Genomic DNA, 26,680 nt, shown 5'->3' on the forward strand with positions numbered 1-26,680 from the left:
ACCTTTGGGTTACAAAGTTCATAATACATTGTAAAATGCAGGGTCCACAAAGTAGAACTATCAAGGCAACTATAACAATAGTAAATATAGTTTTCCACCAATCACCCTTCACCCAAGATAGTACTGAACTCCAGAAAGGAATGTTTTCATTTGACATTGCTTTTACCTGGGTTTCTTTTTTTGTTTTTTCATCTAAAGCAGCTGATACATTGCCAGATAAATCAGGATTATATACACAACCTTAATTATAGCACAGGTCCCTCCTTGAGCAGCTGTGAGCATGTCCAAAGCCATTCTAATTTGAATTACCACTTCTGTTACTTTTATGAAACTGGTGTTTACATAATATGTAAGCCCATGACCCGAGTCTATTGACTGTAGGTCTGGCTTACACCTAGAGAGCAGGGAGAGATTATGATTGACAAGAGAAAGGTAAGTCTCTTTTTGTTGTCCCAGAAAAGAGCAGAATGGTTTAAAATCTCCTTGGTGGAGCAGTGACATCCACCAGGGAAGTCCATCCATCACAGACAGAGGCATAGCCCCACATATCGAACAGTTGGAGGTATTGTGGAAGTCCACGTAGGAATGTATATGTTGATGAGACCAAGCAGCAGGAGTTGATTATGCGGCTTCATCCTGAAGCGGCTCATCTGGGATCTCCTTTTTTTTCTTAAGGATGATCTCTCAAGGGTCAGTGGAGTCCCTCTGCACACTCCACTCAGCGTTTTCTGGGTCTGCGTGATATGCTCTTTTCACCCTCATATGATGGATCCAAGGGGCAATACCTATAACTGTAACTGCAGTAGGGGTAGTTAGAATAACAGTATAAGGGCCCTTCCACTGAGGAGCTAGTAAATCATGTTTCCAATCTTTGACCCATACTTGGTCACCAAGCGTAAACTCATGAATCTGTTCCCCAAAGGGGAACAGCATCCTTTCTTGTACAAACTTAGTTACCTGATTTATTACCTTATCCAGTTCCATCTGCTGGGAAATCCTATCCCCCGCCTTACCTGAGGCAAATTTGTTGACACCTGTTTTATTATGGGAGGGGCCTCCCATACACATCATATGGAGAATAGCCTTGGGACCGTGGGGTCATCCTGAGTTTGAGCAGAGCCGTCGGGAGCAAGTCTACCCAGGAGCAGTCAGTCTCTCTGATCCACTTGGAGAGTGTCTCTTTAAGTGTCCGGTTGGTTCGTTCCACCATCCCAGAACTCTGGGGCCTATATGCAGTGTGCAGTTTCCATTTGATGTTTAAAGTTTTGTTTTCTTGTTGTACTAAATCAGCTACAAAAGCCGGGCCATTGTCTGGTCCAATGCTGGTAGGAAATCCAAACCTGGGAACTATTTTCCTAAGTAGGCACCAGGCTACTTCTGACGCTCTTTCAGTCTGGGTAGGAAAAGCTTCTACCCATTCAGAGAACGTACCAGCAGGTACATACCAGCAGGTAACACAGTAGTATCGGTGAGGTTTCATTTCAGTGAAGTCCACTTGCAGGGTGTTCAAGGGCAGCGTGCCTTTCAGCTGAATCCCTGGAGGTTTTTGTCTGTGCTGAGAGGCAGCATTAACCTATGAGCAAGCAGTGCAGTTCTGAGATTCTGTCCTGCATAGGGAATAGAGGCAGGGAACCAAGAAATATTTTTGAATTAGCTCTTCCAGTTTATCATGGCCTAGATGGGATGCTTGGTGTGTTTGCCTTACCAGAGTGGGTGCCAGCTCCTCTGGTACCAATAATTTGCCACTTGGCAATTCCCACAATCTCTTTTTCAGTCTTGATGGCCCCCTTCCGCTTTGGCTAGTTGGTTTTAGGCTTCAGTGTACTCCAGCATTAGCTCAGGCAGCTCTGCCAATATGAGAGCTTTAATAGGGGCTTCATTTGTCACCCCCAAGCCCTCGGCTGCTTGTTTAGCAGTCTTATCTGCCAGTCTGTTTCCCTGAGCCTGAGGGGTATCCTCTGACTGATGTCTTTGGCAGTGTATGACTGCAATGCTTTCTGGTTCCCAGACAGCATCCAATACGGTCAGAATTTCTTCTTTATTGTTTAATGTCCTTCCTGTTGGCTGTCAAAAGACCCCTTTCTCTCTATATAAAGCCCCACGTACATGTAAAGTAGCAAAAGCATACCTGGAGCCTGTGTAAATGTTTGTCTTCTTACCTTTTGACAGCTGGAAGGCCCGGATTAGAGCATACAGTTTGACCCGTTGAGCAGACCAGTGTGATGGCAGAGAGCTAGCCTCAACAATGGTTTCTTCCATGTCTACTGCATATCCCGACAGTCGTTGTCCTTGTTTCACCAGGCTGGTGCCATTGGTGTACAGGCCCCAATCTGGGTCCAGGATTGGCTGCTCTCTCAAGTCAGGTCTGCTGGCATAAACTTCTTCTAGGATTTCTTTGCAATCATGTGAGGGCCCACCTTCTCCCAGAGGAAGGAGAGTGGCCAGATTCAGGGCCTGACAAGGCTCAATAGTAACATGGGGGTCCTCACATAACAGTCCGTGGTATTGAGTAATCCAGGGTGTCGACAGCCATTTATGGGGGTCCTCTCAAAGGAGAGTGTTGACCTCATGCGGGACTTTTATGATCAAATTTTGGCTCAAAGTAAGCTTGGTTGCCTCCCGGACCAGTAAGGCAACCACAGCAACTGCCTGTAAGCATCCCAGCCACCCAGTGGCAACAGGAGATAAGCCACAGGTCTGTCCCATGTCCCCACAGTCTAGGACAACACTCCCATAGCCACCTTGTCCTTTTCAGTCATGTAAAGAGTAAACAGCTTAGCAAAGTCTGGCAGGCCCAAGGCAGGTGCTGACGTAATTGTACTGGATTTGAGTTCTGTTACCACCAGGACTTGTTTTGCAAGCCTGGCAGGGGGGTGGGGGTGGGGGGTAGTTGTCTTTTGCCCAGACCTCAGGGAATATGTTGAGTTCTCTCTCTCCACTGTTTAGCCCATCCGGTTTCCCTTCCAGGAGATCATGCAACCTCCATTCATCTTGAGGGGTTACCGAGAGGAAGAGTAAATAGGTGGTTGAGCCCACTCGAAGAGTGGATCTTTTGTGGGGGGAAAGTCACTTGTGCCCTCAATTTAAACAGCAAGTCTCTTCCCAACAAAGGTACTGGGCATTCAGGGACATATAAAAATTCATGAGTCACTTGGTGTCCCCCCATCTGACATTTTTGGGGTAGGCTTGAGACACAAAGGCTACATTTATCACCATCTGAGACCCAGTAGCCTCTGGATCTATTGGCATATAAGGTATACAGGCCTCACACAGTCTTTCGTAGAACTCTGAGGGTGATTCTTTCCCTCTTTGAATCACTTCAGAGGGTTTTGCTATACTCATAGGTTTTGGGGCCCTGCCTTAAGGCCTTGTAAAATAGCCGCCCGATATCTCTCCAGGTGGCCCCTCCCTTCCTCTGTGTTACAGTCTCAACTGGGCCTCTCATCGGGGTGGCTAGTTCTGCCCACCGCTGCGGGTTTGCAGTACCCTCAGGTGCCATTTCTGTTAACCATTTTCTGGCCTCAGTTACGATCCTGTGTCTGTCCTCAGTGATGAAGAGAGAAACTAGAAGTTGGATTATGTCATCCCATGTAGGGCAGTCGGTTCGAAAAATAGTCTCCATTAGCCTAAACTGGTAATAATAGGCCACGGGGGGCTGATGGTAGTGGCCGTCTATCCCCTGAACCGGAGGCTGCTGTAACTCTCTGAGGGGCGTTTGTAGTGGGGCCCTTTCCTCTGGCTCCTTAGTGGAGCACAGCCTCTGTTTGATTCTGGTGTCTCCTTTTGCCTTCCTGTCAGTACTCACCGGGAGAGGCGGGTATAGTTTGGGCGGTTCAGCTGGAGCCGGATCCTGGAAGTGCTGGCCAGAGGCTTCTGCTATCGGGATCGGAGCCTGCTGAGGTGGTGGCTCTATGACCTCCAGGAGAGCTGGCGGAGGAGCAGTGGCTGCTGCAGGAACTTCACCTGGCCCTGGATCGGGCATTAAGGTGGCCTCGGGTCCTGGTGGAGCACTGGGCGGTGGGCACATCATCATCCAGTATGGGGGAAGGGCAGGTCATCCTTGTCCAAATCCTGCCAGAGCCCAGAGCGAGAAGGGGGATCGGCGTGTCTTCACCTGCCAGCCAGCACGGCCGAACCAGAACACCACGTGGTCCAAGACTGTTTCTCCCTTAATGTCTGTTCTGCCTTGGTGGGCTTAATCAGGTGTGGATGAAAACACAGATGAGTTCAATATCCCACTCTGGAAAAGTGAATTCATACTCACTTATGTATCCCCCTCCCTCTAGCCTGACAATTTTGAGGGGGTCAAGAATTTCACAGCAGACGGGATACCTCCTAGGGGAGGGTAGAATACAAGCACACAAGGATCAAGTTTCTTCTCCTAAAAATCCCCTGGTGATTGCTTGGTAATAATTTTCCCCAAGATGGTGTGGACACACCTCCGAATGACCTTCACAAATTTCCTTCCTAAGCCCTAACACGCTTGTTGACCTGTGTACCAAGCAATCGCTGCCACCTGCCTATTCCAGGCTCCTGTGGTCTGTGCCCCTTCCAGTCCCTCCCAGGGGGGTGATCAGGCCCCCTCTTCTACCCTGCTGGGTAGGTTCCTCCTCACCTGAGCGCTCAGTTCCCCTGCTGCCATCCACTACTTGCTAACATGAAAGGTCTGGGTGTTGAGAAGCAGAATCCTTCCTGAAGGACAAGGCACCTTCCCCCCCTAGAAGATTCAAGCTGTAAGGCCTCAGAGTAGTCCCAGATGGGACTTGTCTCCTCAAAGTGAGGAGTTTCCTGGCCAATGCACCAAATGTTGTAGCCACACATTCTGGGGAACAAACTCCTGGCCAATGCACCAAATGTTGTAGCCACACATTCTGGGGAACAAACTCATTCAGAAGGACAATGCAGATAGTGGAGTGCAGTTTATTACACCAGCGGGCCCAAGGCAGAGTCTCCTCTTAGCCAAGGACCCCGATCAGTTTTGTGAAAACCTTATATACCCTAAGTGTATAAGGTTCCCTGAAACTAGTCTGAACAAAGGAAAAAGAAAGATATAATCAAAGTTAACCCGTGATCATATGCCTTAAGCCTACATAGTTAACAGCGGACAATTATCAGTAGGCCTGTGGTCATACTCCAGTAAGCATAATAAAATGTATGATTCTATTCAGTTACACAGATAATTAGGGTATTCTTTTAAGCGATGGAGAGCCCTGTGTCTCTTCCTTCCGGGGGCCTGGTTTTCCAGTTGGTATGTCATTTTCATAGATATTGGGCATATAGCTCAAAGTCCACAGTCCGGCCCAATATGGAGTCTTGCTTTCAAGATAGAGCCTGTTCTGTTTCCTTCTTCAGTCAGATATCATTTCCCACCTTATTTAGTTCATTTGTGGATCAAGTCCCCACGTCTCTGAAAGGTCATTGACTGCAGGGCTGCCTGATTGCTGTGGTGTGTCCACATTCAGGGAACACTCTCCAAGCCATAGACTGGGACTGGAGGCCTGGCATCCTGGGTTGGGCCCAAGACCCAGAGCCTCAGCCAGCTGCAGCTCCCCTCCCTGTGCCCTTCCTTTGCATTAGCATATCTGGCAGTCACAGCCCCTGTCCCTCAGGCTGAGTCCCTGCTCAAGAGCCCAGGCGTGTCCCCAGGAGACCTAGGGAGCTGGCAGGCCCCTCCCTCTCCAGCTGCCATCCCTTCTGCCAGCCCCACCTCTGGGAGTCCTGGACTCGGTTCCTTTTCCTCATTCTGAAAAGTCTAGTTCACAATGACTTAAACATACTTTTTTTAAGTTCAAAACGTGCTTTCCGTGGAAGTGTGGAAGGGCTAGAATATAAGGTTAAGTACAATAGCACAGGCCATGGAGTCAGGGAATTTAGGGCTCTGCCCCCCACAGAAGCTGTGCAATTGTGGGTAAGTTGCTTCATGTCTCTGGGCCTGTTTCCATATTTCCGTATTTTCCCCATTTTAGGGGAAAAAAATCATAGTTCCTACTTCCGTGGGGTGTATGAGCACTAAAAGAGAAAATGCGTGTGAGAAATGGACAGTCAAGCACACAATAGGAACTTAACTCACTCTTTAATGATAACAGTTAACACTCCCTCATGTGTCTGCGTGCTAAGTCACTTTAGTTGTGTCCAACTCTGCGATCCCATGGACCGAAACCCACCAGGCTCCTCTGTCCATGGGATTCTCCAGGCAAGAATACTAGAATGGGTTGACATGCCCTCCTCCAGGGGATCTTCCCTGACCCACGTCTCCTGGGTTGGCAGGGGGCTCTTTACCACTAGTGCCACCACGGTATTTTGTAGTTTTCAAAGCAGCTGCCTGGCTCAGAAGGAGGACCCAGGAGGAGAGCTGGACCCAGGACCTCTGCTCCCACCTGGGGGTCTCAAGGTTTGAGACCAAAGCCCTTAGCCGGGGCTCTGTCTAGGAGGAAGCCCCCCAAGCCCCGCCCAGGCGTGGCTCCTGGCAAGTCCAGGCAAGAGCCGGCTTGAACCGCGCGCCCCCTTGTGACCTGTCTCGGAAACAGCACCTCTGACCCGCTGAGATCCCAGAAGCCGCATTCACCACTCACCCAGGAAGGGGCCACAAAATTGGATTAACGTGGCTTTAGAAAGGCAAGGAAAAGACGACCACAGGTGCAAACATGGCTACCCTAACAGCAAGAGGAGACTGTGATGAGCACTCCTGGGGAGTCTGCTGTGTTCTATTTCTTGACCTCAGCTTGACCTCTGTGCCAGCCGCGTAGGTGCTTTGCAGGTTCGTGTCATATTGCTCATTTCTGTCTTGTGCACGCTTCTGTATATACACTATACTTCACCCTGGCCTATGGCTTTGTTTACTTGTTTGTCTTTTGGACAGCTGTGCTGCCTGGCTTATGGGATCTTGGTTTCCTGACCAGGTATTGAAACCAGTCCCAAAGCAGTGAAAGAACTTAACCACTGGATCACCAGGGAATAAGAATCTTATCCCTGGCATAAGATTTTTTTTTTTTTTAATAATCCGACAGGTGTGAGGAGGAGTTAATAGAAGTCAGCTTTGCATAGTGCGAGCGTCTGGGGCTGACAGAGAAGTCCCAGAGGCGGCAGAGGCAGGGATCTGGGCTAAAGAGCTCCCACCGGGTGACCTGAGGGGCTTTTAGCACAGCTGTGTTCAGATGTCTGACCCGCAGGCTCCTGGCCTCTCCTTTAACTGGCCTCCCCCAGGTTCCCACCAGGCAGGCTGTGCTGCTTCGAGCAGCTGGTGGGAACCTCTTGACCCAGGCCATGCCATTTTAGGCGACACACTTCCTACACCCCAGCTGTCACCCTGCCCTGGGCTCCCAGCTCTGGCCCCTCAAAGCTGCTCCTCCTCTATTCAGAGGCTGGGCCGTGTGTGTCCCCCACTTCTGGGAGCAAAGGGGAACCCAGACCCTGGCTCTGCCAGGGGCTCTCATGACTCCTGAGTGGTCCACGTGCTCTCAGGCTGCCCTTCCCAGGGTGGGGCTGAGCTCTGGGGCCTGGCTGAGCTGTGCTGGGGGCAGGGGTGGTAGTGGTATTGCCGGGGCCAGGGTTCCCAGCTGGGCCAGGCCCTGGTCCCGAGCGCAGTTGGTTGGCCCCAGGCCCCAGACTGTTTGGCGTTTTCTGCAGGCACACGCCAGCACCCAGGCAGCCTGGCAGTGGTGGCGGGCCCTGGCTTTCCCTCTGGCAGTGGCCAAGCGGGCACCTAGCCCATACCTCCCACAGGGCCTCTCCTGGTCTCCCTGCCCGCCTCCTCCTGGGCCAAGCTTCCCTGGCGCCCAGCAGGGTGGGCCTTGTGTCTGGATCTGTGCAGGGGGCCCTCAGCTCTCCCGGGCCAGCAGAGGCCTTGGGCCCAAACTGGCACGAGGTGGGCTGACAGCAATGTGATGACTGGGGTAAGAGGGTCTGCTGCCCGCCCAGGCGTGTGTGGGTGAGCAGAGAGTGGAGGCCTGTGGGCTGCCTGCCTTCAAACCCCAGCCCCCAAGCTTGGCTGTATGATCTGGGCCCAGTCCCTTCACCTCTCTGCCTCTGTTTCCCCATCTGTAAAATGCGGTAAGAAGTAGCTCCCTTGTTTTAGAGGAGAGTGAACAGACACAGGGAAGTGGGATTTCTGCTCAAGCTCCCCAGCCAGAAGGAGCTGGTATGTGAACCTGGTCTGAATCTGAACCCAGCACCCAGGCTGCTGATCACAGCTCACTTAGCTGCCCTCCATGAGCGGGCCAGGGAGCTGGTGCCTGCTGCCATGGGCCGAGCAGGTGGCCTGGCAGGAGAGTAGACTGCCATAGCTGCCCTGGGCTCTCGGGAGTGGTTGGGGCCAGGGGCCAACCCTGAGCCCTCCCAGCCTCCAGGACTCCAGGTCACGGACATCTGCCCCCCGGCGGGGCTGGAGTGGGCCTGTGGGGTGCTGGGCCGGGGAGCCTGGCTGAGGGAATCGTGTTCACAGGGGGGTCTGTGGGGGGGAGGTGGGTGTCACCTGCCTGGTCACATCAGGTGCACACTCATGTGCGCGTGCCCCAGGGGTGCCGGCCCTCGTGTGTGGGCAGAGTGAGCAGGAAGGGTGCAGGTTGTGTGGGGGAGTCGGAGGCAGGTTGTGTGAGGAGGACCTGGGAGAAGCCCTCCGCACCGTGGCCCACTCCTCACTGTAGCCCTGCTCCACGCCCCACCCTGCCAGGCTGCCTAGTGTAGCCGGCTGGACTCTGGACTCCTCAGCTTGAGATGCCAGGGGTGGCTGGCTGGGCAGGGGGCAGGCCAGCAGACAGAGAGTGGAGGCTTCAGGACTAAGGCCCAGGGACCCTGAGTCACCGCTGTCCCCCTCCAGCCCAGTGGGGGTCCACAGGAGGAGGGGGAGCTGGGGTCTAGACCCCCCATGCCTGGCATGTCTCAGGCCTGCCAATCCTGGCCTCCAGGACTCAGCTCTCCACAAGCCCCCTCCCCGGGCCCCAGCTCCAGGCTCATCCACGAGGGGACAACCTGCTTGTGCCTCTGCCCCTCACTGCAGCTTAAGCAGCTCCCCTCCTCCCATTCTGTCCCTAAAGTTAGAGTCAGTGCTGATGGAGCAGAGCAGGAGAGGGAGGTGAAGCCGGGGCGGGGGGTGCCTCGTGCAGCGGATGGGCCCCCGGTGAGCCTTCGAGAGACAGCGTAAACTGGGCTGAGAGCGTGTCAGCCATCCCTGTGTGTCACCATCCCTCGTGGAAGGGAGGCTCAGGCCCATGCGTGCCGACCCAGGCTCAGCTAGGGGCAGAGGGCCGGCATCTCGTGGACTTGTCACGCACACGTCCGCTTGTGTGATAGTGATGAGGTCCTGACGTGCTACCCTGTTCCTGGGCCACTTGCCCCTGTAACACTGCCTCCTTCCTGTAACACACTAACTCATTCAGAGGATCCCCTGCCAGCCACACCCATGTTTCTGGGCTTGGCTCCCCTCTCAGCCCCAGCTGTGTTTGGGCTGGGTCTGGGGTGCTCACCTGCCCCTCGCCAACTGGCGGGGGAGCAGCTGAGCCTGCAGGCCTGACGCCAGGGCCCCAGCCCCTGACAGGGGTGGAGGAGCCTTGGAGGGGCTGGGGGGGGCCTGTCCCGTCTGTCAGCAGCCGTGATGGATGAGGAGTGGGGCAGGGAGGAGGCCAGGGCTGATCTCCTGCAGCAGTGGGAGGTAGGGGCTGGCCCCCTGGGGTCTGCCAGCCCAGTGGAGACCCTGGCCCCCACCCAGCAGGGGTGTTTAAAGGCCCACAGGGTGGTGCCCTCCCACTCTGCCGGCATCATGAGTGCTTGGGCCTTCCCCACAGCCCTTCTCCTGCTCGGCCTGACCTCTGAAAGCCTGCAAGGCGGTGAGCACCAGCGGTGGGGCTGCCGGCCAGTCTGGGGGTGTCGGGGGAGCACTGGGCCCCAGAGAGGGAGGTGAGGGCCTGTGAAGTCTGGGACAGGGCAGGGTTTGGGGAGGCTGGGGGACAGATGCCTGGGACCTGCCCCTTCTCTGTCCCTGGGGTCCCTGCCCTGAGTTGGCACCCGGCTTGCTCCCCTAGGGCTCCCTCCATCATCTCTGGGCCTGGGAAAAGGTAAGTGGACCCTCCAGGCTCTGGGCTCAAGGAAGAGGGTCTGGTCTTTCTCTCTCAGGGGTCTGGGGGCTCTCTGGGATCCAGATCTGGGGGCCCCGGAGAACACGAGGCATGTGGCCTTGTTCATGTCAGCTCAAGTGTGAGGAACACAGACACCCCGCACCCTTGGAGGGTTTTAAGAGGGGACAGAACCTCAACTCAGCGTGAGGAAAAGAAGCCAGAGGAGGAAGGGCCTGGGGAGGGGCAGGTTGCAACAGGAAAGGGAAAGGACCTTGCCTGCCACCAGCAGTGAGGTGAGGCAAAGGCCTGGAGGTGGGAAGAGGAGGGAGGAAACGGGTGAGCTAGGTGGGGACCTGGGGGCTCCTACAGATGGGAGAGGGCTCCCTCCTGAGAGCTGACACAGCTGAACTGCAGGAGAGCCAGACTGTGGGACTGGGTGGACAAGGAGGATGGGATTCCAGGGGGATGCTCAAGTAAGGACAGAGGCGAGGGGTGGATCCACCCCCAGGGGTCTGGCCCAGACCCCTTCCTCCTCACCAGGGACCCTTCCGCTACCCCTGCTGCCAGTCTGCTCACCCTGCGGTGACCCCTGGGGAGCCTGAGGCCCAGGGGGGTGGGGAGAGCGCGCCCTCTCACTTTGCAGGGAGCATGCAGACTCAGCTCCTTGTTGCCCCCTAAGTCCCCCCTCTTCCCGATCCCACAGGCTTAGGAGGCTCCAATGGCTATCGATCAGGTACAGCTGGTGGAGGGGTGGGCAGGGGGGTCCCTCTGTCCTCCCAGTGGGCACCCTAGCTCCTGGCCCCTCCTGCCCCACCCCAGCTCACCTTCCCATTTCCCCCTTAGGCTACGGTCCCCCCAGTGGTCTAGGAGTAGGTGAGGCATGGGAAACGGGATTTGGGTCCGGGGGAGGCAGCCATCTCAGAAACACTCGGGGACCCCCGTGCTGCTGCTCCCCCCAGAAACCCACCTGCCACCCTTCCTGCAGTGTCTTCCTGGTTCTTTCCTCCTTCTCACCACTTCCTGCCCCGCGCCCCCCAGGAGTCCATCAGGAGTCCACCAAGGCCATTCTGGTGTCACATCACCCAGTACCCGCCTGGGGGTACAACTCTTTCCTCTCCCTGCTTGTTTCCTGGTTGCCGCAGAAGCCAGCTCCAGGGGCGCACCCCGGGCTCAGAGCGAGGTAGCTCTGAGCAGAGGAAGGGAGGAAGGGGCCTGGGCTCCCGGGAGTCCCCCAACCCACACCCTCACGCCTTCCCCTTTCCTTGGAAGGGATGACTGGAGCTGAGTCATCAGGCTCGGAATGGCTGAGGGGTGGGCGTCTGGGGTCTCTCACCGGGTCTCCCCCTGGCTTCCGAATGGGTGTTACACTGCAGAAGCCAAGTGGGCCCGGCCCGGCCCCAGCTCTCTCTGCCTCCCCATCTTTCTCTCACACCCCTCACCTCTCTCTCTTCCCCCAGGGTTCGGGAATGGGCGTGGGCTGGGAGCCCAGCCAGGTGAGTGGAGGGCGGGGAGGGGGACTGGGCTCCCAGGCCTCAGAAGGGAGGGCAGGATGGATGATTCTGGGGGTGGGGGCCAGATAGGGAGCTGTCTGTCAGGTCTGCTGTTTCTGGTGGGGCCCAAGGCGCTGCGCCCCCCCCCCCACCCTAAACGTACCCAATTCGTGGCTTCCTCTCCCTGAACTTACCCAATTCATGGTTTACTCTCCCGACAGGCCCTCCAGCTCAAAACGGCTACGGAGCAGGTAGAGGTGGGGCCAGGAGTCTTGGGGCAGCCTGGACACGGGGTGTCCCAAGACCCTCCCTTGACCCCCGTCTCCTTCTCAGGCATTGGAGGGGGCGTGAAGCCACAGAAGCCAGGTGAGCCTCACCCTACCTGTCCCTCCGGCTCTGTGCCCCTTTCCCTCACTCTCCCTGACCCTGCCTGCCCTGTCTCCCCAGGTGTCTCTCCAGGGTTTAGGAACGGGAACGGGCTGGGAGTCGGGACCCTCCCAGGTGCTGCTGCCCAGCCAGGTGAGGTGGGGGAAGGACAGATGTGGGTAGCAGAGAGGGGTGTGGAGGGTACAGCGGGTCACCCCCGGGAGGGGCTTCTCCCCGGCTCCCTCAGGGCAGAGCTGGTCCATAAAGGATCCTGTGGTCTAGTTTGGGGAACAGAGAACACGGAATCGCCCCCTCCTTCAGCTGGGACCCCAAATGCCCTCCCTTACCTCTCCTTCATGGAGTCCCAGGAAGAGGCTGGGTCCCTGGGTCCCCTCAACCACTGCCTTGCTCCCCAGGCTTTGGAGGGGGTGCGAAACTCCAGCAGCCAGGTGAGGCCAGCTCCCTGACCGTGTGATGGCCCTCAGATCGCCTCTCCGTCTTCCCGCCCCGGCCCCGGCCCCGGCCCCTGCCCCCTCCACCCTTCCTCTCTGTCTCCAGGGTACGGAAACGCGCTGGGAGCTGGTGCTTTCCCGGGGCTGGGAACCCAGCCAGGTAAGGGCGCCTGGGGCACCACCTTGGGGTCCAGGGATGGGGGAGGGAGTGCGCGGAGCTGGAATCGAGGAACCCCTCGGGGAGAGAGTGGTGTCGTGCAGGGGGACGAACATGCAGCCTGGAGGGGCGGGGCGTGGAGCCTCCGCAGCGCAGTGAGCCCCGCACCCATCTCGGCGCTACCGCCACCCATCCCTGCCCCGTCTGTGCGCCCCGACCTGCCCAGCTGTGACTAACGGCCTCATCTCCTGTCCGCAGGATTCGGGGCTCGAAATGGTATCGGCGCTGGGGCTTTTCCGGGAGCAGGTGAGCGTAGAGGGGCAGGGCTGCAGGGAGGGGCAGGCAAGGGGGTGCTCAGGGACTCGCCCCGCTCTTAGGGGAGGGGCTGGCTGGGTCAACGTCGGCCTCTGTCTCTCCCAGGGGCTGGAGTGAGGTCTGGGAGAGGCCTGCACTCCCTTCATCCAGCCGCTGCTGCCACTCCTCTGGCTGGGGCTGGGGTCCTGGGGAGGGTCCAGGCTCCCCAGCCCCTCTCTGGGCATAACTCTCTGAGAACTGTGGTGGGGGTGCCCCGCTCATGGGGTGAGGACACCCCCGGAGGTGTGGGCCCACCCCCGGCAGCCCAGACCCCACCTCCCTCTCCCCACAGGCCCCATGGCTCAGAGTCATCAGGGACAGGGTTGGGGATGATGAGGGGCGGGGAGCTAGAGAGCGGGCTTGGGCTCAGGGTTCCCTGGAGCTCCACAGCATCTCGGTCTCTTTCTCAGGAATTGGAGGGGCCGTGAAACCTCAGAAGCCAGGTGAGCCCCACCCTGTCCCTAGCTCCCTGCCCGCTCCCCACGTTGACCCTCCCGCCTTACTCCCTCCTGCTCTGTCTCCCCAGGACTCAGCGCTGGGAATGGGCTGGGAGCTGGGGCCTTCCCCGGAGCTGGAGCCCAGCCAGGTGAGGGCTCCGGGCCAAACTGGGGTGCTGGGGAGGAGGGAGGGGAGGGGCTGAGGAGGCAGAAAACTGGTTTATGGGGGAGTAGGGGCTGGGAGGAGTCTGCAGGCAAGAGGCTTGGGAGGGGGCGTGACACCTCAGAAACCAGGTGAGACAGAGACTCGCCCCTGCCCCTCCCTGCCCTTGTCCCCACCCCAAGTCCTCCCCGGTGCCCCATCCACGGCTCACAGAGGGTATTGGCAAGGCCTGGGGGCCCACCCAGGGAGGGAGGCTGCTGGAGGAGGCGGGGGTCACCGCCGTGCCCCACTCTGGACTCCTAACAGGGGCCCCTTAGGGGTGCACTCCTTCTACCACCTTTCCCGAGTGCCCGTCTGAGCCTGGCCTTGACTGCGCACTGCAGACCCCGTGCCGGTCAGCCTTGGGGCTGCAGGCCCGCTGGGCCGAGTGCCCAAGCCGGGACCCCTGGGTGCCCGTGTGGACTGAGGTCAGGACTTTGGGGAGGACCCACCATGGGTGGAAAGCCAGAGGGCTGGAGGCCAGGGGGGACCTGAACCTAGCTGGGAGACTCACCTTTGTGGTTTTAAGCGGGAGTGAAAGAGCTGGTCTACCTGGAGTAGGAGAACTTAGGGAGGAGGCTGCTGGCATTGCAGGGGGGTAGGGGTGGGGGTGGCGCAGCAATCAGAGTGGGATCAGTGTGGATAAGACCCCAGGAGTCTTCAGGACCAGAAGGAGGAGGAAGGCTGGATCTGGGGTTCCTGTCTCAGCTGCCGCTGTCTCCCCAGCCCTTTTCCTGGCACAGGTCCCCAAGGTGACCTCCCCAACCCTTTTGTGAACCTACCCAGGCTGGATAGAAGAATTGGGGAGAGGGCAGGGGTCCAGAGGAGGCCGCAGCGGGAGGCTGGGGCTCACCCCCATGTCAGCATTGTCTGGATTTCCTATGTCCCCTCCCCACCCAGGTCTCGCAACTCCAAATGGCTTTGGACCAGGTAGAGAGGGGACCAGGGGAAGTTGAGGGGGGTGGCCCGGAGGGGGCACTCCAGGGTCCCTCACCCGCCGGTCTCTCCTCAGGCTTTGGAGGGATCGGGAAACCCCAAAAGCCAGGTGAGTCCCGCTCTGCCCTGTCGGGCTCTCGGTCGGACTGTCTGTCCGTCCTCTCTGTATCTGTGCTCCTTTTAAGCCCCACTTCAGTCTCGGGGCCTCTCACTGTCTCCCCAGGATTCAGGACCGGGAATGGAGCCCAGCCAGGTGAGGCCCGGAGCTCTAGGGCTGCAGGGCTCACCCAGGGGGTGGCAGATGAAGGGGAGGGGGCTTCCCCGGCTCTGAGGGAAGACAGGGTCCAGGTGGACTCACTGGACAGTCTCCTTGTCCCCAGGCCTTGGAGGGCTGAAACATCAGAAGCCAGGTGAGACCCGCCGTCCGGTCTGGGGTCCCACAGCAAATACTCATTCGGCAGCTGGGTGATGGGGGGGCACATTCTTGGGAGGAGGGGCCAGAGGCAGACCGTGCCCCACTGAGAAGTCTGGAGCTGGGGCATCCCAGAGAGAGGACGAGAGAGGGAACAGGCTCTGGAAGTGGCCGCGGGCCATGGCGGCAAAAGCCCGTGCTGAGAGCAGAGTGTGTGGTTGATGAGGGGGTGTCAGGGCCCCCTTCCTGCCTGGTGGGTGGGGGTGACACCAGGGGGGACCCCAGGCAGGCAGGATGGCCTTCAGGCTCCACAGGAGGCTGGACTCCAGTACTAGGACCCGCCCAGCTGGGGTGGGATGGGGGGGTCCACATCTGGGCCTCCTCTCCCACACCCCCCAAGGCCTTTGAGGGGCAGGATTGATGAGGGAATGAGGGGCTGGGGGAGAGCCTCTGGGACCCTGGTTTTGCCTGGGCTCTGGAGGGGGCCACTGGGGCTTGCCTGGTGCTTCAGAGGATAAAGAATCCGCCTGCAATGCATGAAACCTTGTTCAGTCCCTGGGTTGGGAAGATCCCCTGGAGAAGGAAACGGCAACCCACTCCAGGACTCTCGCCTGGAGAACCCCATGGACAGAGGAGCCTGGTGGACTACAGTCCACGGGGTCTAAAGAGTCCAACACGACTGAGCGACTGATACTTTCACCCCATCTTAGCCAGGGCCCCAAACTCCTTTCTCACCCCTCCCTCCTCCACAGGCCCCCTGGCTCAGAATGGCTACAGAGCAGGTACTGGAGGGTTGGGAGAAGCCACTGTCGGGGTGCTGGAGCTCTGGGGTGGTCCGTCACCTGCTCCCCATTTTCCTCCAGGCTTTGGAGGGAGTGTGCAAACTCAGAAGCCAGGTGAGCCTCAGCCCCATCTGTGTCTCTGTCCCCCACCAGAGTTTGCGGCCCCTTCCCCCCTCACCTCCACCTCTATCTGTCCCCCCAGGCTTTGGGAACGGGAATGAACTGGGAGCTCAGCCAGGTGAGAGTGGCGGGGTCTGGAGACTTCCACATGCCCATGTCCTTTCCCGCCTCCTTTCCAGGCCTCATGAGGGCTAGGGAATGATTGAGGGGTGCTGGGAGGAAACCCCCAGGATTCCAGCCTTCTGGCTTGACTTCTGCCTCAGCAGGACCCCAAATCTGCCCAGCTCACCCTTCCTCTCCCCACAGGCCCAGCAACACCGCAGGGATACGGAGCAGGTAGGAGCAGAGGGGTCCTCGGGTGCCCAGGATGGGGGCTCTGGGCCCTTTACCCACTCCCGGGTCTTCTTCAGGCTTCGTGGGAAGCATGAAACCCCAGAAGCCAGGGGAGTCCTATCCTGGCCTCATCTCTCTCCATGGACCCCCGGAATCAGAGCCCCTCCACCCCCTGCCTCCTCGCTCTAAGATCTGGGCATGGGCTGGGTGTGGGCCTCCCCGGGGCAGGGGACTCGGAGGGCGGGCTCTGAGTAGAGGGAAGCTGGGTGAGGGGGAGGCCCCCTGGCGCCCCCTGCCTCGTCTCTCTCCTGCTTTGAAGGGGTTCACCTTTAAACACTGCCCCCCCGCTTTCACTTTCCTCCCCAGGATATGGTAATGGAAACGGACTGGGAGCCAGGCCAGGTGAGGGCAACTAGGCCCGGGGCCTCAGGGGGTGGGGGTGAGGAGGGACATGAGAGGTGGGGGCCACGGGAAACTGAATGTTGGGGCCTGGGGGTCCAGGGAGGCCTAGAGGAGTCCATGTCAGCCCTCCTGCCTCCCCAGGCCTAAAGGGCGTGGGAAACCCCCGGTGTCAGAGGAGAGCAGGTTGTCCTGGCCCCCCTGGGTCCCTCCAGCCTTCTCCCCCTGTTCACAAGTGGAGGGTGTCCAGGGGCTCCAAGGACCCTGGGGAGAGGAGGGAGCAATACCGAGGGGCCCCTGTGCTGGCCTCAGCCTCATGACTAGTCTTATCACTGCCCTCTGCTCTGCACAGGCCCTCCAGCTGAAAACGGCTATGAAGCAGGTAGGGGGGCCCTGCCCAGGGAGGCAGTGGGGGCATGGGGGCCCGCATTCACTGTGTGTTCCTCACCAGGCCTGCTGGCCGGCACGAAGCCCCAAAAGCCAGGTGAGCCTGCCTTAGCCGCCTCTCCCTGTCTACCCAAAACCCTGAGCTTCCCTGCCTCCTTGCACGTGCCCACCTCCATCTTCCCCCTCCCCCCAGGATTTGGGAACGGCAACGGATTGGGCGTCCAGCCGGGTGAGACTCGGGGGCTCTGGGGTGGAGGTCGTGCCTGGGCATCCTCTCCTGCCTCCCTCAGGCCTCTGAGGGTCAGGACAGGTGATGGGGTCCCCACCAGCCCCCCAGCTCAGAACTGAGGGGCTGGGAGAAGCTGGAGGCTGGGCGAGAAGGAGAGAGGAGGGGGCAAGGGCCTAGACCCTGCTCTAAGACACCTCTCCTGGGCTCCTTGGAGAGGGTGGCCATGTAGCAGAGGAGGCTCCAAGTTCTCTGATCCCTACACTGGGAAGAAGGGGGGCCCAGTTTCCAGCCTCCTGTGCACCTCAGCCTCTCCCCCTGGTCCCCACAGGGCCTGCAGCTCCCGTCGGCTATGGCCCAGGTACAAGAGTGGGTGCTGGGGGCAGATGGCAGGGGAGAGGCTCAGAGCAGGTCATGGTCCCTTACCTGCTCCCACCTCCTTCTTCTCCAGGAGTTGCTGAGGCCATGAAGCCTCAGAAGCCAGGTAAACCCTCCTTTTCTCTCTACCTGCCCTGTGATACTGTGATTTGTAAGAGGAAATAGGGCTTCCCAGGTGGTGCAGTGGTAAAGAACCCACCTGCCAATGCTGGAGACACAGGTGACATGGGTTTGAGCCCTGGGGTGGAGAAGACCCCCTAGAGAAGGAAATGGCAACCCACTCCAGTATTCTTGCCTGGGAAATCCCTTGGACAGAGGAGCCTGGCGGCTACAGTCCATGGGTCGCAAAGAGTTGGCTATGACTGAGCAAATAACACTGGGCAGATGACCCCACGGAGGCGCTGGGAGTGGCGTGCTCAGAGGGGATGGCAGCAGTTAAGTGCCTGCCTACATGTCTAGTCCCTGCTTTTCTAGTAAATCGATTATCTGGTAAATAAAATGTTTCCCTGAGTTCTGTGAGCTGCTCTAACAAATTAATCAAACCCCTCTGCAAGGAGGGGGTCGTGGGAATCTCTGATCTACAGCCGGCTGGTCAGAAGCACAGGTGACAACTTGGACAGGAAACTGGTGGCAGAAATGTGGGGCGGGGTTGGGGGAGCCGTCTTGTGGGACTGAGCCCGTGACGCTGTCGTCTCCAGGTCGACCCCAGCAGACTCGAATCACACTGCAGGGTCCCGTGGCGCAGCCTGGACTTGCTGTCAGGATTGGACCCCCGCCTTCTCTCTACCCCCAGAAACCATCTCCTGCCACCCTTGCTCTTCCTCGTAACCCCTGCCTCTGTCTCTCCAGTTTACAGAAATGGACTGGGAGCTGGAGCCTTCCCAGGCCAAGGGGCCCAGCCAGGTGTGGGGCAGGGGCAGGCCTGGAGTTCTGGGGGGTGGGGAGGGGGCCCCACCGGGTGAAGAGCTGGGTCCTGGGGAAGAGGTGGGGCGGGGTGGGGTCCACGGTCAGTCAGCCTCTGCTGGTCTCCCCCCAGACCTGGGAGGGAGCGCGAGCCCTCTGAAGCCAGGTAAGTCCATCCATCTCTCCTCTGCCTCCTCTGAAGTCTCCCGGGCCCCTGCCCTCATGCCCATGCTTCCTCCCAGGATACATGCCGCCACTGGGGAACGGGCCGCAGCTCCTCCCAGGTGAGTCTGCTGGGAGCCTGGCATGAAGGGAGAGTGCTCCTTCTGATGGGAGGGCTGGTTGGGCCTGAGGTGCCCTCTGTCTCCCTTGCAGGCCTTGGAGCAGGTCTGAAACCTGAGAAGCCAGGTGAGCCTCCCCTCCCTGTCCTGCACCTCCTCCTGCCTCTCCTTTCAGAGCCCCCCACCACCACCACCACCCGCCCAGGGCCCTTCACATCCCTTTCTCCTTTCCAGGATATGGCAACGGCAATGGGCTGGGGGCCCAGCCAGGTGAGGCAGGGATGGAACAGAGGGAAGTGAGGGGATGGTGCTGGATGCTGAGGTGGGGTGGGCAACAGCAGGAACCGCAGCAGGCGGCTGGGTCCTCTTGTCCCCAGAGCAGACTGTGACCCGTGGGAGCTGGGCTTTTTCTGACATGGCTACTGTCCCCCTGGAAGCACCTTTTCTGCCCTAAAAGCCACCGCAGGCCATGGCTTGACCAAGTGGAGGCCAGGAGGGCAAGCCTGGGGCTGGCGCCAGCCTGGGGTCACTGCCCTCTTCTTTCTTCCCCATCAAGGTCCCTGCAGTGGTGGGGTTCTTGCCAAGCCTCCCACTCCAGGGATCCCTTCTGATAAAGGGGGTGGCTGGGGCCTGAAATCCCAGCCACCTCTCCCAGGGCAGGATGGCAAGTTCCCAGGTCAGTGCTGACTGGGGGGCCTGAGGGGCTGTGGTGGGTAATTAGTCCCAGGAGGAGCTGGGGTTGGCTGGGCCGCTCAGAAGCCCCCAGGCCCGATCTCCAGCAAGTCAGGGAAGAAAAGCCTGAACCCTGGCCTTGAGACCCCATGTGACTGCCAGTATGACAGCACCCCCAGGCCCCAGCCCTTCCCCTGTGGCTTCCTGGGGCATTCCCCACCCGCCTCGCCATGGGCTCACTCCTGTCCCCTGGCCTTCCTTCTAGTGCCTACTCCAGCCCTCCAGTGGGGACCGAAACCTCAGGAAGCAGGTGTGTGTCTCTCTGCTCCCTCTCTGTGCCAGATTATGCCATTCCATCTCCCTTGTTCCCTGGCCACCTCAGGTGTTCAGGCATCTTCAGGCTGGGAAGTCCCTCTCTGAGTCTACCCTTGGTCCCTCGCGCTGCTTTCTTACTTCATGTCTTCTGATTTCCATTCCCTGGGGATGAGGAGAGTCCCTTCTGACTCAGAGTCTCCAAGGTCCACACACGGGCCCCAAGGAGTGAGGGCAAGCTGGGGTCCTCCCCACTCACCTCCATTCCCCTCACAGGGTACCAGCCCCCGAATGGCTACGGACCAGGAGCAGGACTGGGTGAGGAGGCCTTTCTGAGCTTCCCCTTCCCTCCCTCCCTTTCCCCTCCCCTGCCTGCACCAGCCCAGGAAGCCGAGGTTATCTCTGACCCAGCCTCCTCTCCCCCAGGCTTTGGTGGTGGCCTCAGGCCCCAGAAAGTCGGTGAGCCCCCTAGGCCCCCATGTTGGGCATGAGTCACACCGCCTCACGGCGAGCATGGCTTGTCTGTGTGTCTGTCTCTGTCTGTACTCGCCGGGCTCTTGCGTACTAAGCGCTGGGCCACACGGATGGCCAGAGCCTGTACAGTGGGTCCTGTCTCAGGTCAGAGTAGAGTGACTGACTGAGCAGGTGGGGAGGGAGGTGCCCGGCGTGGGGGGAGGCATGGCTTCCTGAAGCTGGGCTGTCCCCCTTAGCTGCCTGCAGGGGCAGGATTGTGGGAGGCCCTCTCTAGATTGCCTCTGAGTCAGCCTGTCTGCCCCTCCCTGACTCTCCAGGTCACCCTGCCCCCACCCACTGCGGCCCCCGCCCCTCCCCAACCAGACCCCCTCCCACCGCTTTCCTGCAGGTTTGGCCTACAGCAATGGTGGTCTGGGAGCCGGGTTCTTCCCTGAGGCCCGCCCACAGCCTGGTGCCTGGGGGGGCTGGGGGTGGGGTGGGGGCTTTGGGCTCAGGGGTGCTCGTGGTGTTTCTGACCTTGTCTTTCGTCCTCCAGGGTTCCCAGGGGCTGATGGCTTTCTGAACGGTGAGTTGGACCTAGGCGACCGAGTGCAAGGGGGTGGGGAAGCCGCCCTCGTGCCCCCCAAAGTGGCCACTCCAGGCCCTGGAGGAAATGGTAAGACACACTGAGAGGGCAGAGGGGGCCCTAGCAAGGGCGGTGGGGGCCAGGCCAGGCGGGCAGGGGGCTTTGAGAACTGGGAAGGACTGGCGCATCCTGGACACCCAGCTCCAGTGGGCAGGGGTCCCAAGCAGCTCTCCTCCTTCAGGTCAGGCTGCGGGCCCGAGGGACTTTCCCTGGCCCTTCCTCCGGGCCTGGGGGGCTGCCTTGAAACCTAGATACTGGGTTGGAGGCACATACCCAGAAGTCGGGAGCCAACCAGGTAAAGGGGTGTGTGGAAGAGTGCTGTTGCGGGGTGGCTGCAGGGGACTGGGCTCTGGGCCCACCTGACTGCCCTGCAGAGAGGGAAAGGGGCACTCCTGGCAGAGGGCATAGAGGTGGGCATGAGGGACTCAGTATCCTCACCTCCATCTCTCCCCAGGGCCCTATGGGCAGCTGAGGCCAGAGCTGGGCCCTGGGCCTTTGGGTGAGTAGGGGTCTTCCAGGGCCTTGGGTAAAGCTGGGGGTGGGCAGAAGGACTCCGAAGTCCTCTGCTGACCTGGGTGCCCTGGCTTGTCTCTGTGCCTTAGGAGGCCCTGAGGTGAAAAGAGGCAGCAATGGCCCCCTGGGAAATGGCTTTGGAGGTGAGAGGGAACTCAGTGCCCCGCGGCCCCCAGCCACTCCATGCCACCATCATCACCCCTCCGGGCTGCACTGGAGGCAACCCCGACCTGTGGGAGGAACAGACAGTGGCTCTCAGGCCACCTGTTGGTGCCTGGTGGGTGGCTGTCCCCAGAGATCAGATAGAGGGCCCATGTCCACCAGGAGGTGAGCAGGGGCCAGAGCTCAGCTGGGCCCTGCTCTGTCTCTGCCCAGGCCGCTGACTTCTTGGGAAATGCTGAGCACCCGAGCACACCCACTGCCTGTCCTGAGCGCCTCTGCCTGCAAGCCTGGTCTTCAGGCAAGGCCAGCCAGACCTTTCGGCTTGGCCTCTGGCCTGGGGTCTCCTGCAGGCTGGAAGTCTCAATAAAGGCAGTGTGCTTCCTTGTTTGCCTCTGTGTGCTGTGTGGGGGGATCACCAGCTGGGCTGGGGAACCACCTGGGCCTGCAGCCTCCACCCAGCACCTTATTCATTCCTTCAACAAACATCAACACAGCTGTGTGCCAGGGGCTGTGCTCCAGATAGGAGCCACATGAGCACAGAACAAACTCAGGCCTGCTCTCAGGGACAACATGTGGTCACAATGTAGAGATGGAGCCATGTCCAGGTTAGGGGACTTGTGCATTACACACTGTGTTCATGCTCAGTAGAGTCAGTCGTGTCTGACTCTTTGCAACCCTATGAACTGCAGCCGGCCAGGTTCCTCTGTCCATGGGATTCTCCAGGCAAGAATACTGGAATGGGTTTTCATGCCCTCCTCCAGGGGATCTTCCCAACCCAGGGATCAAACCTGCATCTCCTGCATTGCAGGTGGATTCTTTACCCCCTGGGCCACATGGGAAGCCCCCATTATACATTAGGTCTTCCCTGGTGGCTCGGATGGTTAAGCATCTGGCTACAATGCAGGAGACCCAGGTTCGATCCCTAGGTCAGGAAGATCCCCTGGAGAAGGAAATGGCAACCCACTCCAGTACATTACTTGTGTTTTAATTGTTAATTAACTTACTAAAATGATCCACTAAAAATTTAATTTTCCTTAAGCCTTTATACTTGCTTCCAGATATCATTGTATTGATTCATTTTATAATTTGGATGTAAAACTCACTTTCACTTACTCAGATTATAAATTTGTCAGATCAGCTTCTCCCTAAATATTTAGCATGCTTTACAAGCCTGATACTCAGTTCCCTTAGACACTTCAAATAATTCTGCACATAATCTACTTGATCTCTTAACAGGGTTGGGGTGTGTGTGTACAAATCCAACCAGCAGCTTTCTTCCTAAGCACTTAAGGGGTTCTTGGAAATCAGTCAGATGTTTAATATCTCAGATTACTGAACACTTTCAAACATTTTAAGAAGCTAGTTACTAATCCAGTATCAATAATCAGTGCTACTTGAATGCTTCCTTTTCTCATCCCCTGATTATAAATGTAATCACCCAGAAATGTGGAAGCAAACTTATTCTCCTAGGCTGGGTCCAGAATGGAGGTTGCACAATTGAGGATTGATCTGCTCTTCTGAACTTTGACCTGGGGCTTGGGTGGTCCCAGAACCAGTGTCCTTGAGTCTCTGTTCTGAGCTATGCCTCCCCCAGTCTACACCTCTTGCAATCTGGTGAAGTTTTACCTTAACTGAAGAATTTGAGCTGAATAGAGTTGATGGGATTTGCCACCCAGGGAGGAACTCAGATTGTTTTTCTATGGTGTGATTTAAGATAACAGATCTAGACCAAAACCTGACTGCAGTGTGCACAGCCTTGAGGAGGTTGTGTAAACATTACTGGAATTCCAGCCTGATATCTCTTAGCCTACCTCATTTAATTTATTCTATTTGAGAATCATCATAGGCTTTTGCTTTTTCATAAAAGTATTGATTCTTAGGGCTTCCCCTCAAAGAAGCTCAGTTGGTAAAGAGTCTGACTGCTATGCAGGAGACCTGGGTTCGATCCCTGGGTCAAGAAGAGCCCCTGGAGGAGGAAATGGCAACCCACTCCAGTATTTTTGCCTGGAGAATCCCATGGACAGAGGAGCCTGGCAGGCTACAGTCTATGGGGTTGCAAGAATTGAATGTGACTGAGCAACTAAGCACACATTGATTCTTAAAATATCATCTTGTGGACTTTCCTAGTAGTATAGTGGATAAGAATCCACCACCAGTGCAGGGAATACGGGTCCAATCCCTGGCCAAGGAATATTCTACGTACCATAGAGCAACAAAGCCCACGCGCCACGACTACTGAAGCCTGCTCGAAACCTGTGCACCGCAAGGAAGAATAGCCCAACTCTAGTGCAATTAGAGAAAGACTGCATACAGCAACAAAGACCCAGTGAAACAAAAAATAAATAAAAGTATTTTTAAAAAGTCACTTTGGGGTCACCTTATATCAAGCAACGGTCTGAACTGGTATAAAAAATAAATTAAAATTAGGGAAAAACAAATCATCTTGTGTTTCTCCGCCCTGAGATGTGGAACAAACCACATCATCTCTACTAGAGAACAGGATTAAGCACAACATCTGGGTAGAGGGGCCACTAAGCACTGTCTCAGAGAGGGCGGTGGGTGCTATCCTTTCTAATCAACCTAGAAATGTTCTAATAATTTATTGTTGTTTTATTTGTTTATTTTTGGCTGTGCTGGGTCATCTTTGTTGCAAATGGGCTTTCTCTACTTGCGGCAAGCAGGAGCTACTCTCTGGCTGTGGTGTGCGGTTTCTCGTTGAGGTGGCTTCTCTCACTGTGGAGCGCTGGCTCTAGGATGTGGGCTTCAGGAGTTGTGTCCTGAGGGAGCGAACTAGAGTCCTCTCCATCGACAGGCAAATAACCACTGGACCACCAGGGAAGACCCTAAGATTGTTGTGGGTTTTTTTTCCCCCTAATATTGTTTTAATAAATATTTATATATTCTGACTTCGGGCTTCCCAGGTGGTGCAGTGGTCAAGAATCGGCCTGCCAGGCAGGAGTTACAAGAGATGTGGGTTTGATCCCTCGATTGGGAAGATCACCTGGAGATGGAAATAGCAGCCCATTCCAGTATTCTTGCCTGGAAAATTCCGTGGACAGAGGAGCCTGGTGGGCTACAGTCCTGTGGATTTCAAGGAGTCAGACACTGAGCACCAGCACCAGCCTGGTTCCTGGCTGCCTCTTGAACTTCATATTCCGACTTTAAACAGATTGACCATTTTTCCTTTTTTGCTTTTGTCACCCATTTGTCTTTTATAACCATTCTTAATGTTACCACAAATGCTACATGTCAAGCTTTGCTACTGAGTTGGTATCTTTTCATCATTTCTATGGGCTTCCCTCGGAGAAGGCAATGGCACCCCACTCCAGTACTCTTGCCTGGAAAATCCCATGGACGGAGAAGCCTGGTAGGCTCCAGTCCGTGGGGTCGCACAGAGTCGGACACAGAATGTGTCCATTGTCTTCTGGCCTCCATTAGTTATGCTGAGAAGTCAGCAAATTCTACAAACTTGAACTGAAAGGGACAGTTTTTTAGATTCCCAGCTTTCTACAGACAAGAAGCAAGTTGACAGAGTCGGACATGACTGAGCGACTTCACATTCACTTTTCACTTTCATGAATTGGAGAAAGAAATGGCAACCCACTCCAGTATTCTTGCCTGGAGAATCCCAGGGACGGGGGAGCCTGGTGGGCTGCCATCTATGGGGTCGCACAGAGTCGGACACGACTGAAGCGACTTAGCAGCAGCAGCAGCAGCATGGGCTTCCCTGGTGGCTCAAACGGTAAAGAATCTGCTGCAATGTAGCAGGCCCTGGTTAGACCGCTGGGTCGGGAAGATCCCCTGGAGAAGAAAATGAGAACTCACTCCAGTATTCTTGCCTGCAGAATCCATGGGGTGGCAAAGAGTAGGACACGACTGAGTGACTAGCACACACCTGTACAAGCACAGATCACTGGATGGAAATTTGCATGGATCTTGACCCACAAAGAGCATCTCTTAAGGAGGAGAGCGGGGTGGGGGCGTCGAAGCGGAGCTGCAGAGGCTAAGTGGACGCTCAGGCCAGTTGGGGGCGCTCACTGAACGCGCAGTGTCTGTTCTCAGGGATAGTGGGGAGGGAGCCTGTGGCACCTCGGAGCACTGTGATTGGCTGGGGCTGAGGGAGGGGCGGGAAGAAGGACTTGACAGAGAGCGCTACTGTCTCTGATTGGCTATCAGTGATAGCTCCTGACTGCCGGCGGGAGAAATGTGTAGGTCGCCGGCGCACTGGCCTTTGATTGGCTGGAGTGCGGCAGCGCACGACTCCGATTGGCTGGGCCTCCCTCAGAGAGACGCGTGGCCACTTGCTGGAGTGACAAGGCCTCCGCGAGCTGCGCGCGAGGGGCCCTGGAGCGGCGGCTGTGGCCAAGCTGGCTGCCCCGCTTCCCCGCTCCCGCTCGCATCCGCGGCTGGCCCGCGCCCGCGTCCACTCGCGGCTGGGCCGGTCCCGCGTGTCGCTGTCCCTGACTCCGCCGCCCGCGCCATCCCTGCCGCACCCGCCGTTGCCGGGACTCCCGCCGGGTTTGAGCCCCGCGCCGCCGCCGCCGCCCTCGGCGCTCGCCCTGGCCGAGCTGCCGCCGCTGCCTGCGCTCCCGCTGCGGCCCGCGCCGCCGGCTCCCTGGGGCCCAGGCGCCCACGTGGCGCTGCCGGAGCTGCCGCCTGAGGCCTGCGTGCCCGTGCCACCCGCCGCCGCGCTCGCCCTGCAGGACCTGCCGCGGCTCCCCGCGCCCGCGCCCCCGCCCGCGCACCTGCCACTGCCGCCGCTGCCAGAGGCCGCGGCCGCCGCCACTCCCGGTCCTGTGGGCGCGCGCGGCCGCCCGCCCCTCATCGCCGAGCCGCCCCCGCAGCCGCTGCCTCCGCTGCCTGCACGGCCCTCGCCCTTCAACCTGCTGGCGCCCCCCGTGCCTCGAGACACCTGGCCACTGCCCGCCTTCCCCCCGCCGCTGCCGCCGCCGCCCCCGCCGCCCTACTTCTTCCTGTCGCCTCCCTGCTGAAGACCCGGACCTCCCCGCCCAGGAGGGAGTGCGGCCGGGTGAGTAGGCAGCCTGCCTGGACCCAGGGACTGTGCCCCTCGCCGCCTTCCCCTAGGGCAGGTTCAGAAGGCGTGGGTCGGAGCACGGCCTAGGGAGCAGGGAGGGCGTGTCCGGAGCAGCTTAGGTTGGAGAAGGAAAGATCAGGCCTGAAAAGAAACTCGTTTGAAGATTGGAGCCATTTCTTCCATTTTTTCCTACTGCCTTACAAGAAGCCTCTGGCCTGGTCAT

General features: G+C 58.1%; 1 protein-coding gene across 1 annotated transcript; it reads left to right on the forward strand.

Moving 5' to 3' along the window:
- The first annotated feature begins 9,754 nt into the window (after nucleotides 1–9,754).
- LOC120882368 (collagen alpha-2(IV) chain-like) lies at nucleotides 9,755–26,413 on the forward strand. The gene is made up of 37 exons (XM_040266357.1): nucleotides 9,755–9,821; nucleotides 10,017–10,049; nucleotides 10,134–10,186; nucleotides 10,590–10,662; nucleotides 10,753–10,782; nucleotides 10,893–10,918; nucleotides 11,507–11,542; nucleotides 11,761–11,905; nucleotides 11,987–12,058; nucleotides 12,322–12,354; nucleotides 12,464–12,517; nucleotides 12,773–12,820; nucleotides 13,279–13,311; nucleotides 13,395–13,454; nucleotides 14,520–14,552; nucleotides 14,667–14,696; nucleotides 15,608–15,637; nucleotides 15,719–15,751; nucleotides 15,840–15,875; nucleotides 16,064–16,093; nucleotides 16,457–16,492; nucleotides 16,842–16,871; nucleotides 16,941–16,973; nucleotides 17,070–17,105; nucleotides 17,434–17,463; nucleotides 17,554–17,586; nucleotides 18,517–18,549; nucleotides 18,626–18,667; nucleotides 18,759–18,791; nucleotides 18,899–18,934; nucleotides 19,925–19,966; nucleotides 20,075–20,107; nucleotides 20,511–20,573; nucleotides 20,658–20,777; nucleotides 21,202–21,246; nucleotides 21,350–21,403; nucleotides 25,740–26,413. The coding sequence occupies exons 1-37, from the start codon at nucleotides 9,755–9,757 to the stop codon at nucleotides 26,411–26,413; spliced, it is 2,328 nt and encodes a 775-aa protein (XP_040122291.1).
- The last annotated feature ends 267 nt before the right edge of the window (nucleotides 26,414–26,680 follow it).

Source organism: Oryx dammah, unplaced genomic scaffold, assembly GCF_014754425.2.
Source record: "Oryx dammah isolate SB20612 unplaced genomic scaffold, SCBI_Odam_1.1 HiC_scaffold_2, whole genome shotgun sequence".
Lineage (NCBI taxonomy): Eukaryota > Metazoa > Chordata > Mammalia > Artiodactyla > Bovidae > Oryx > Oryx dammah.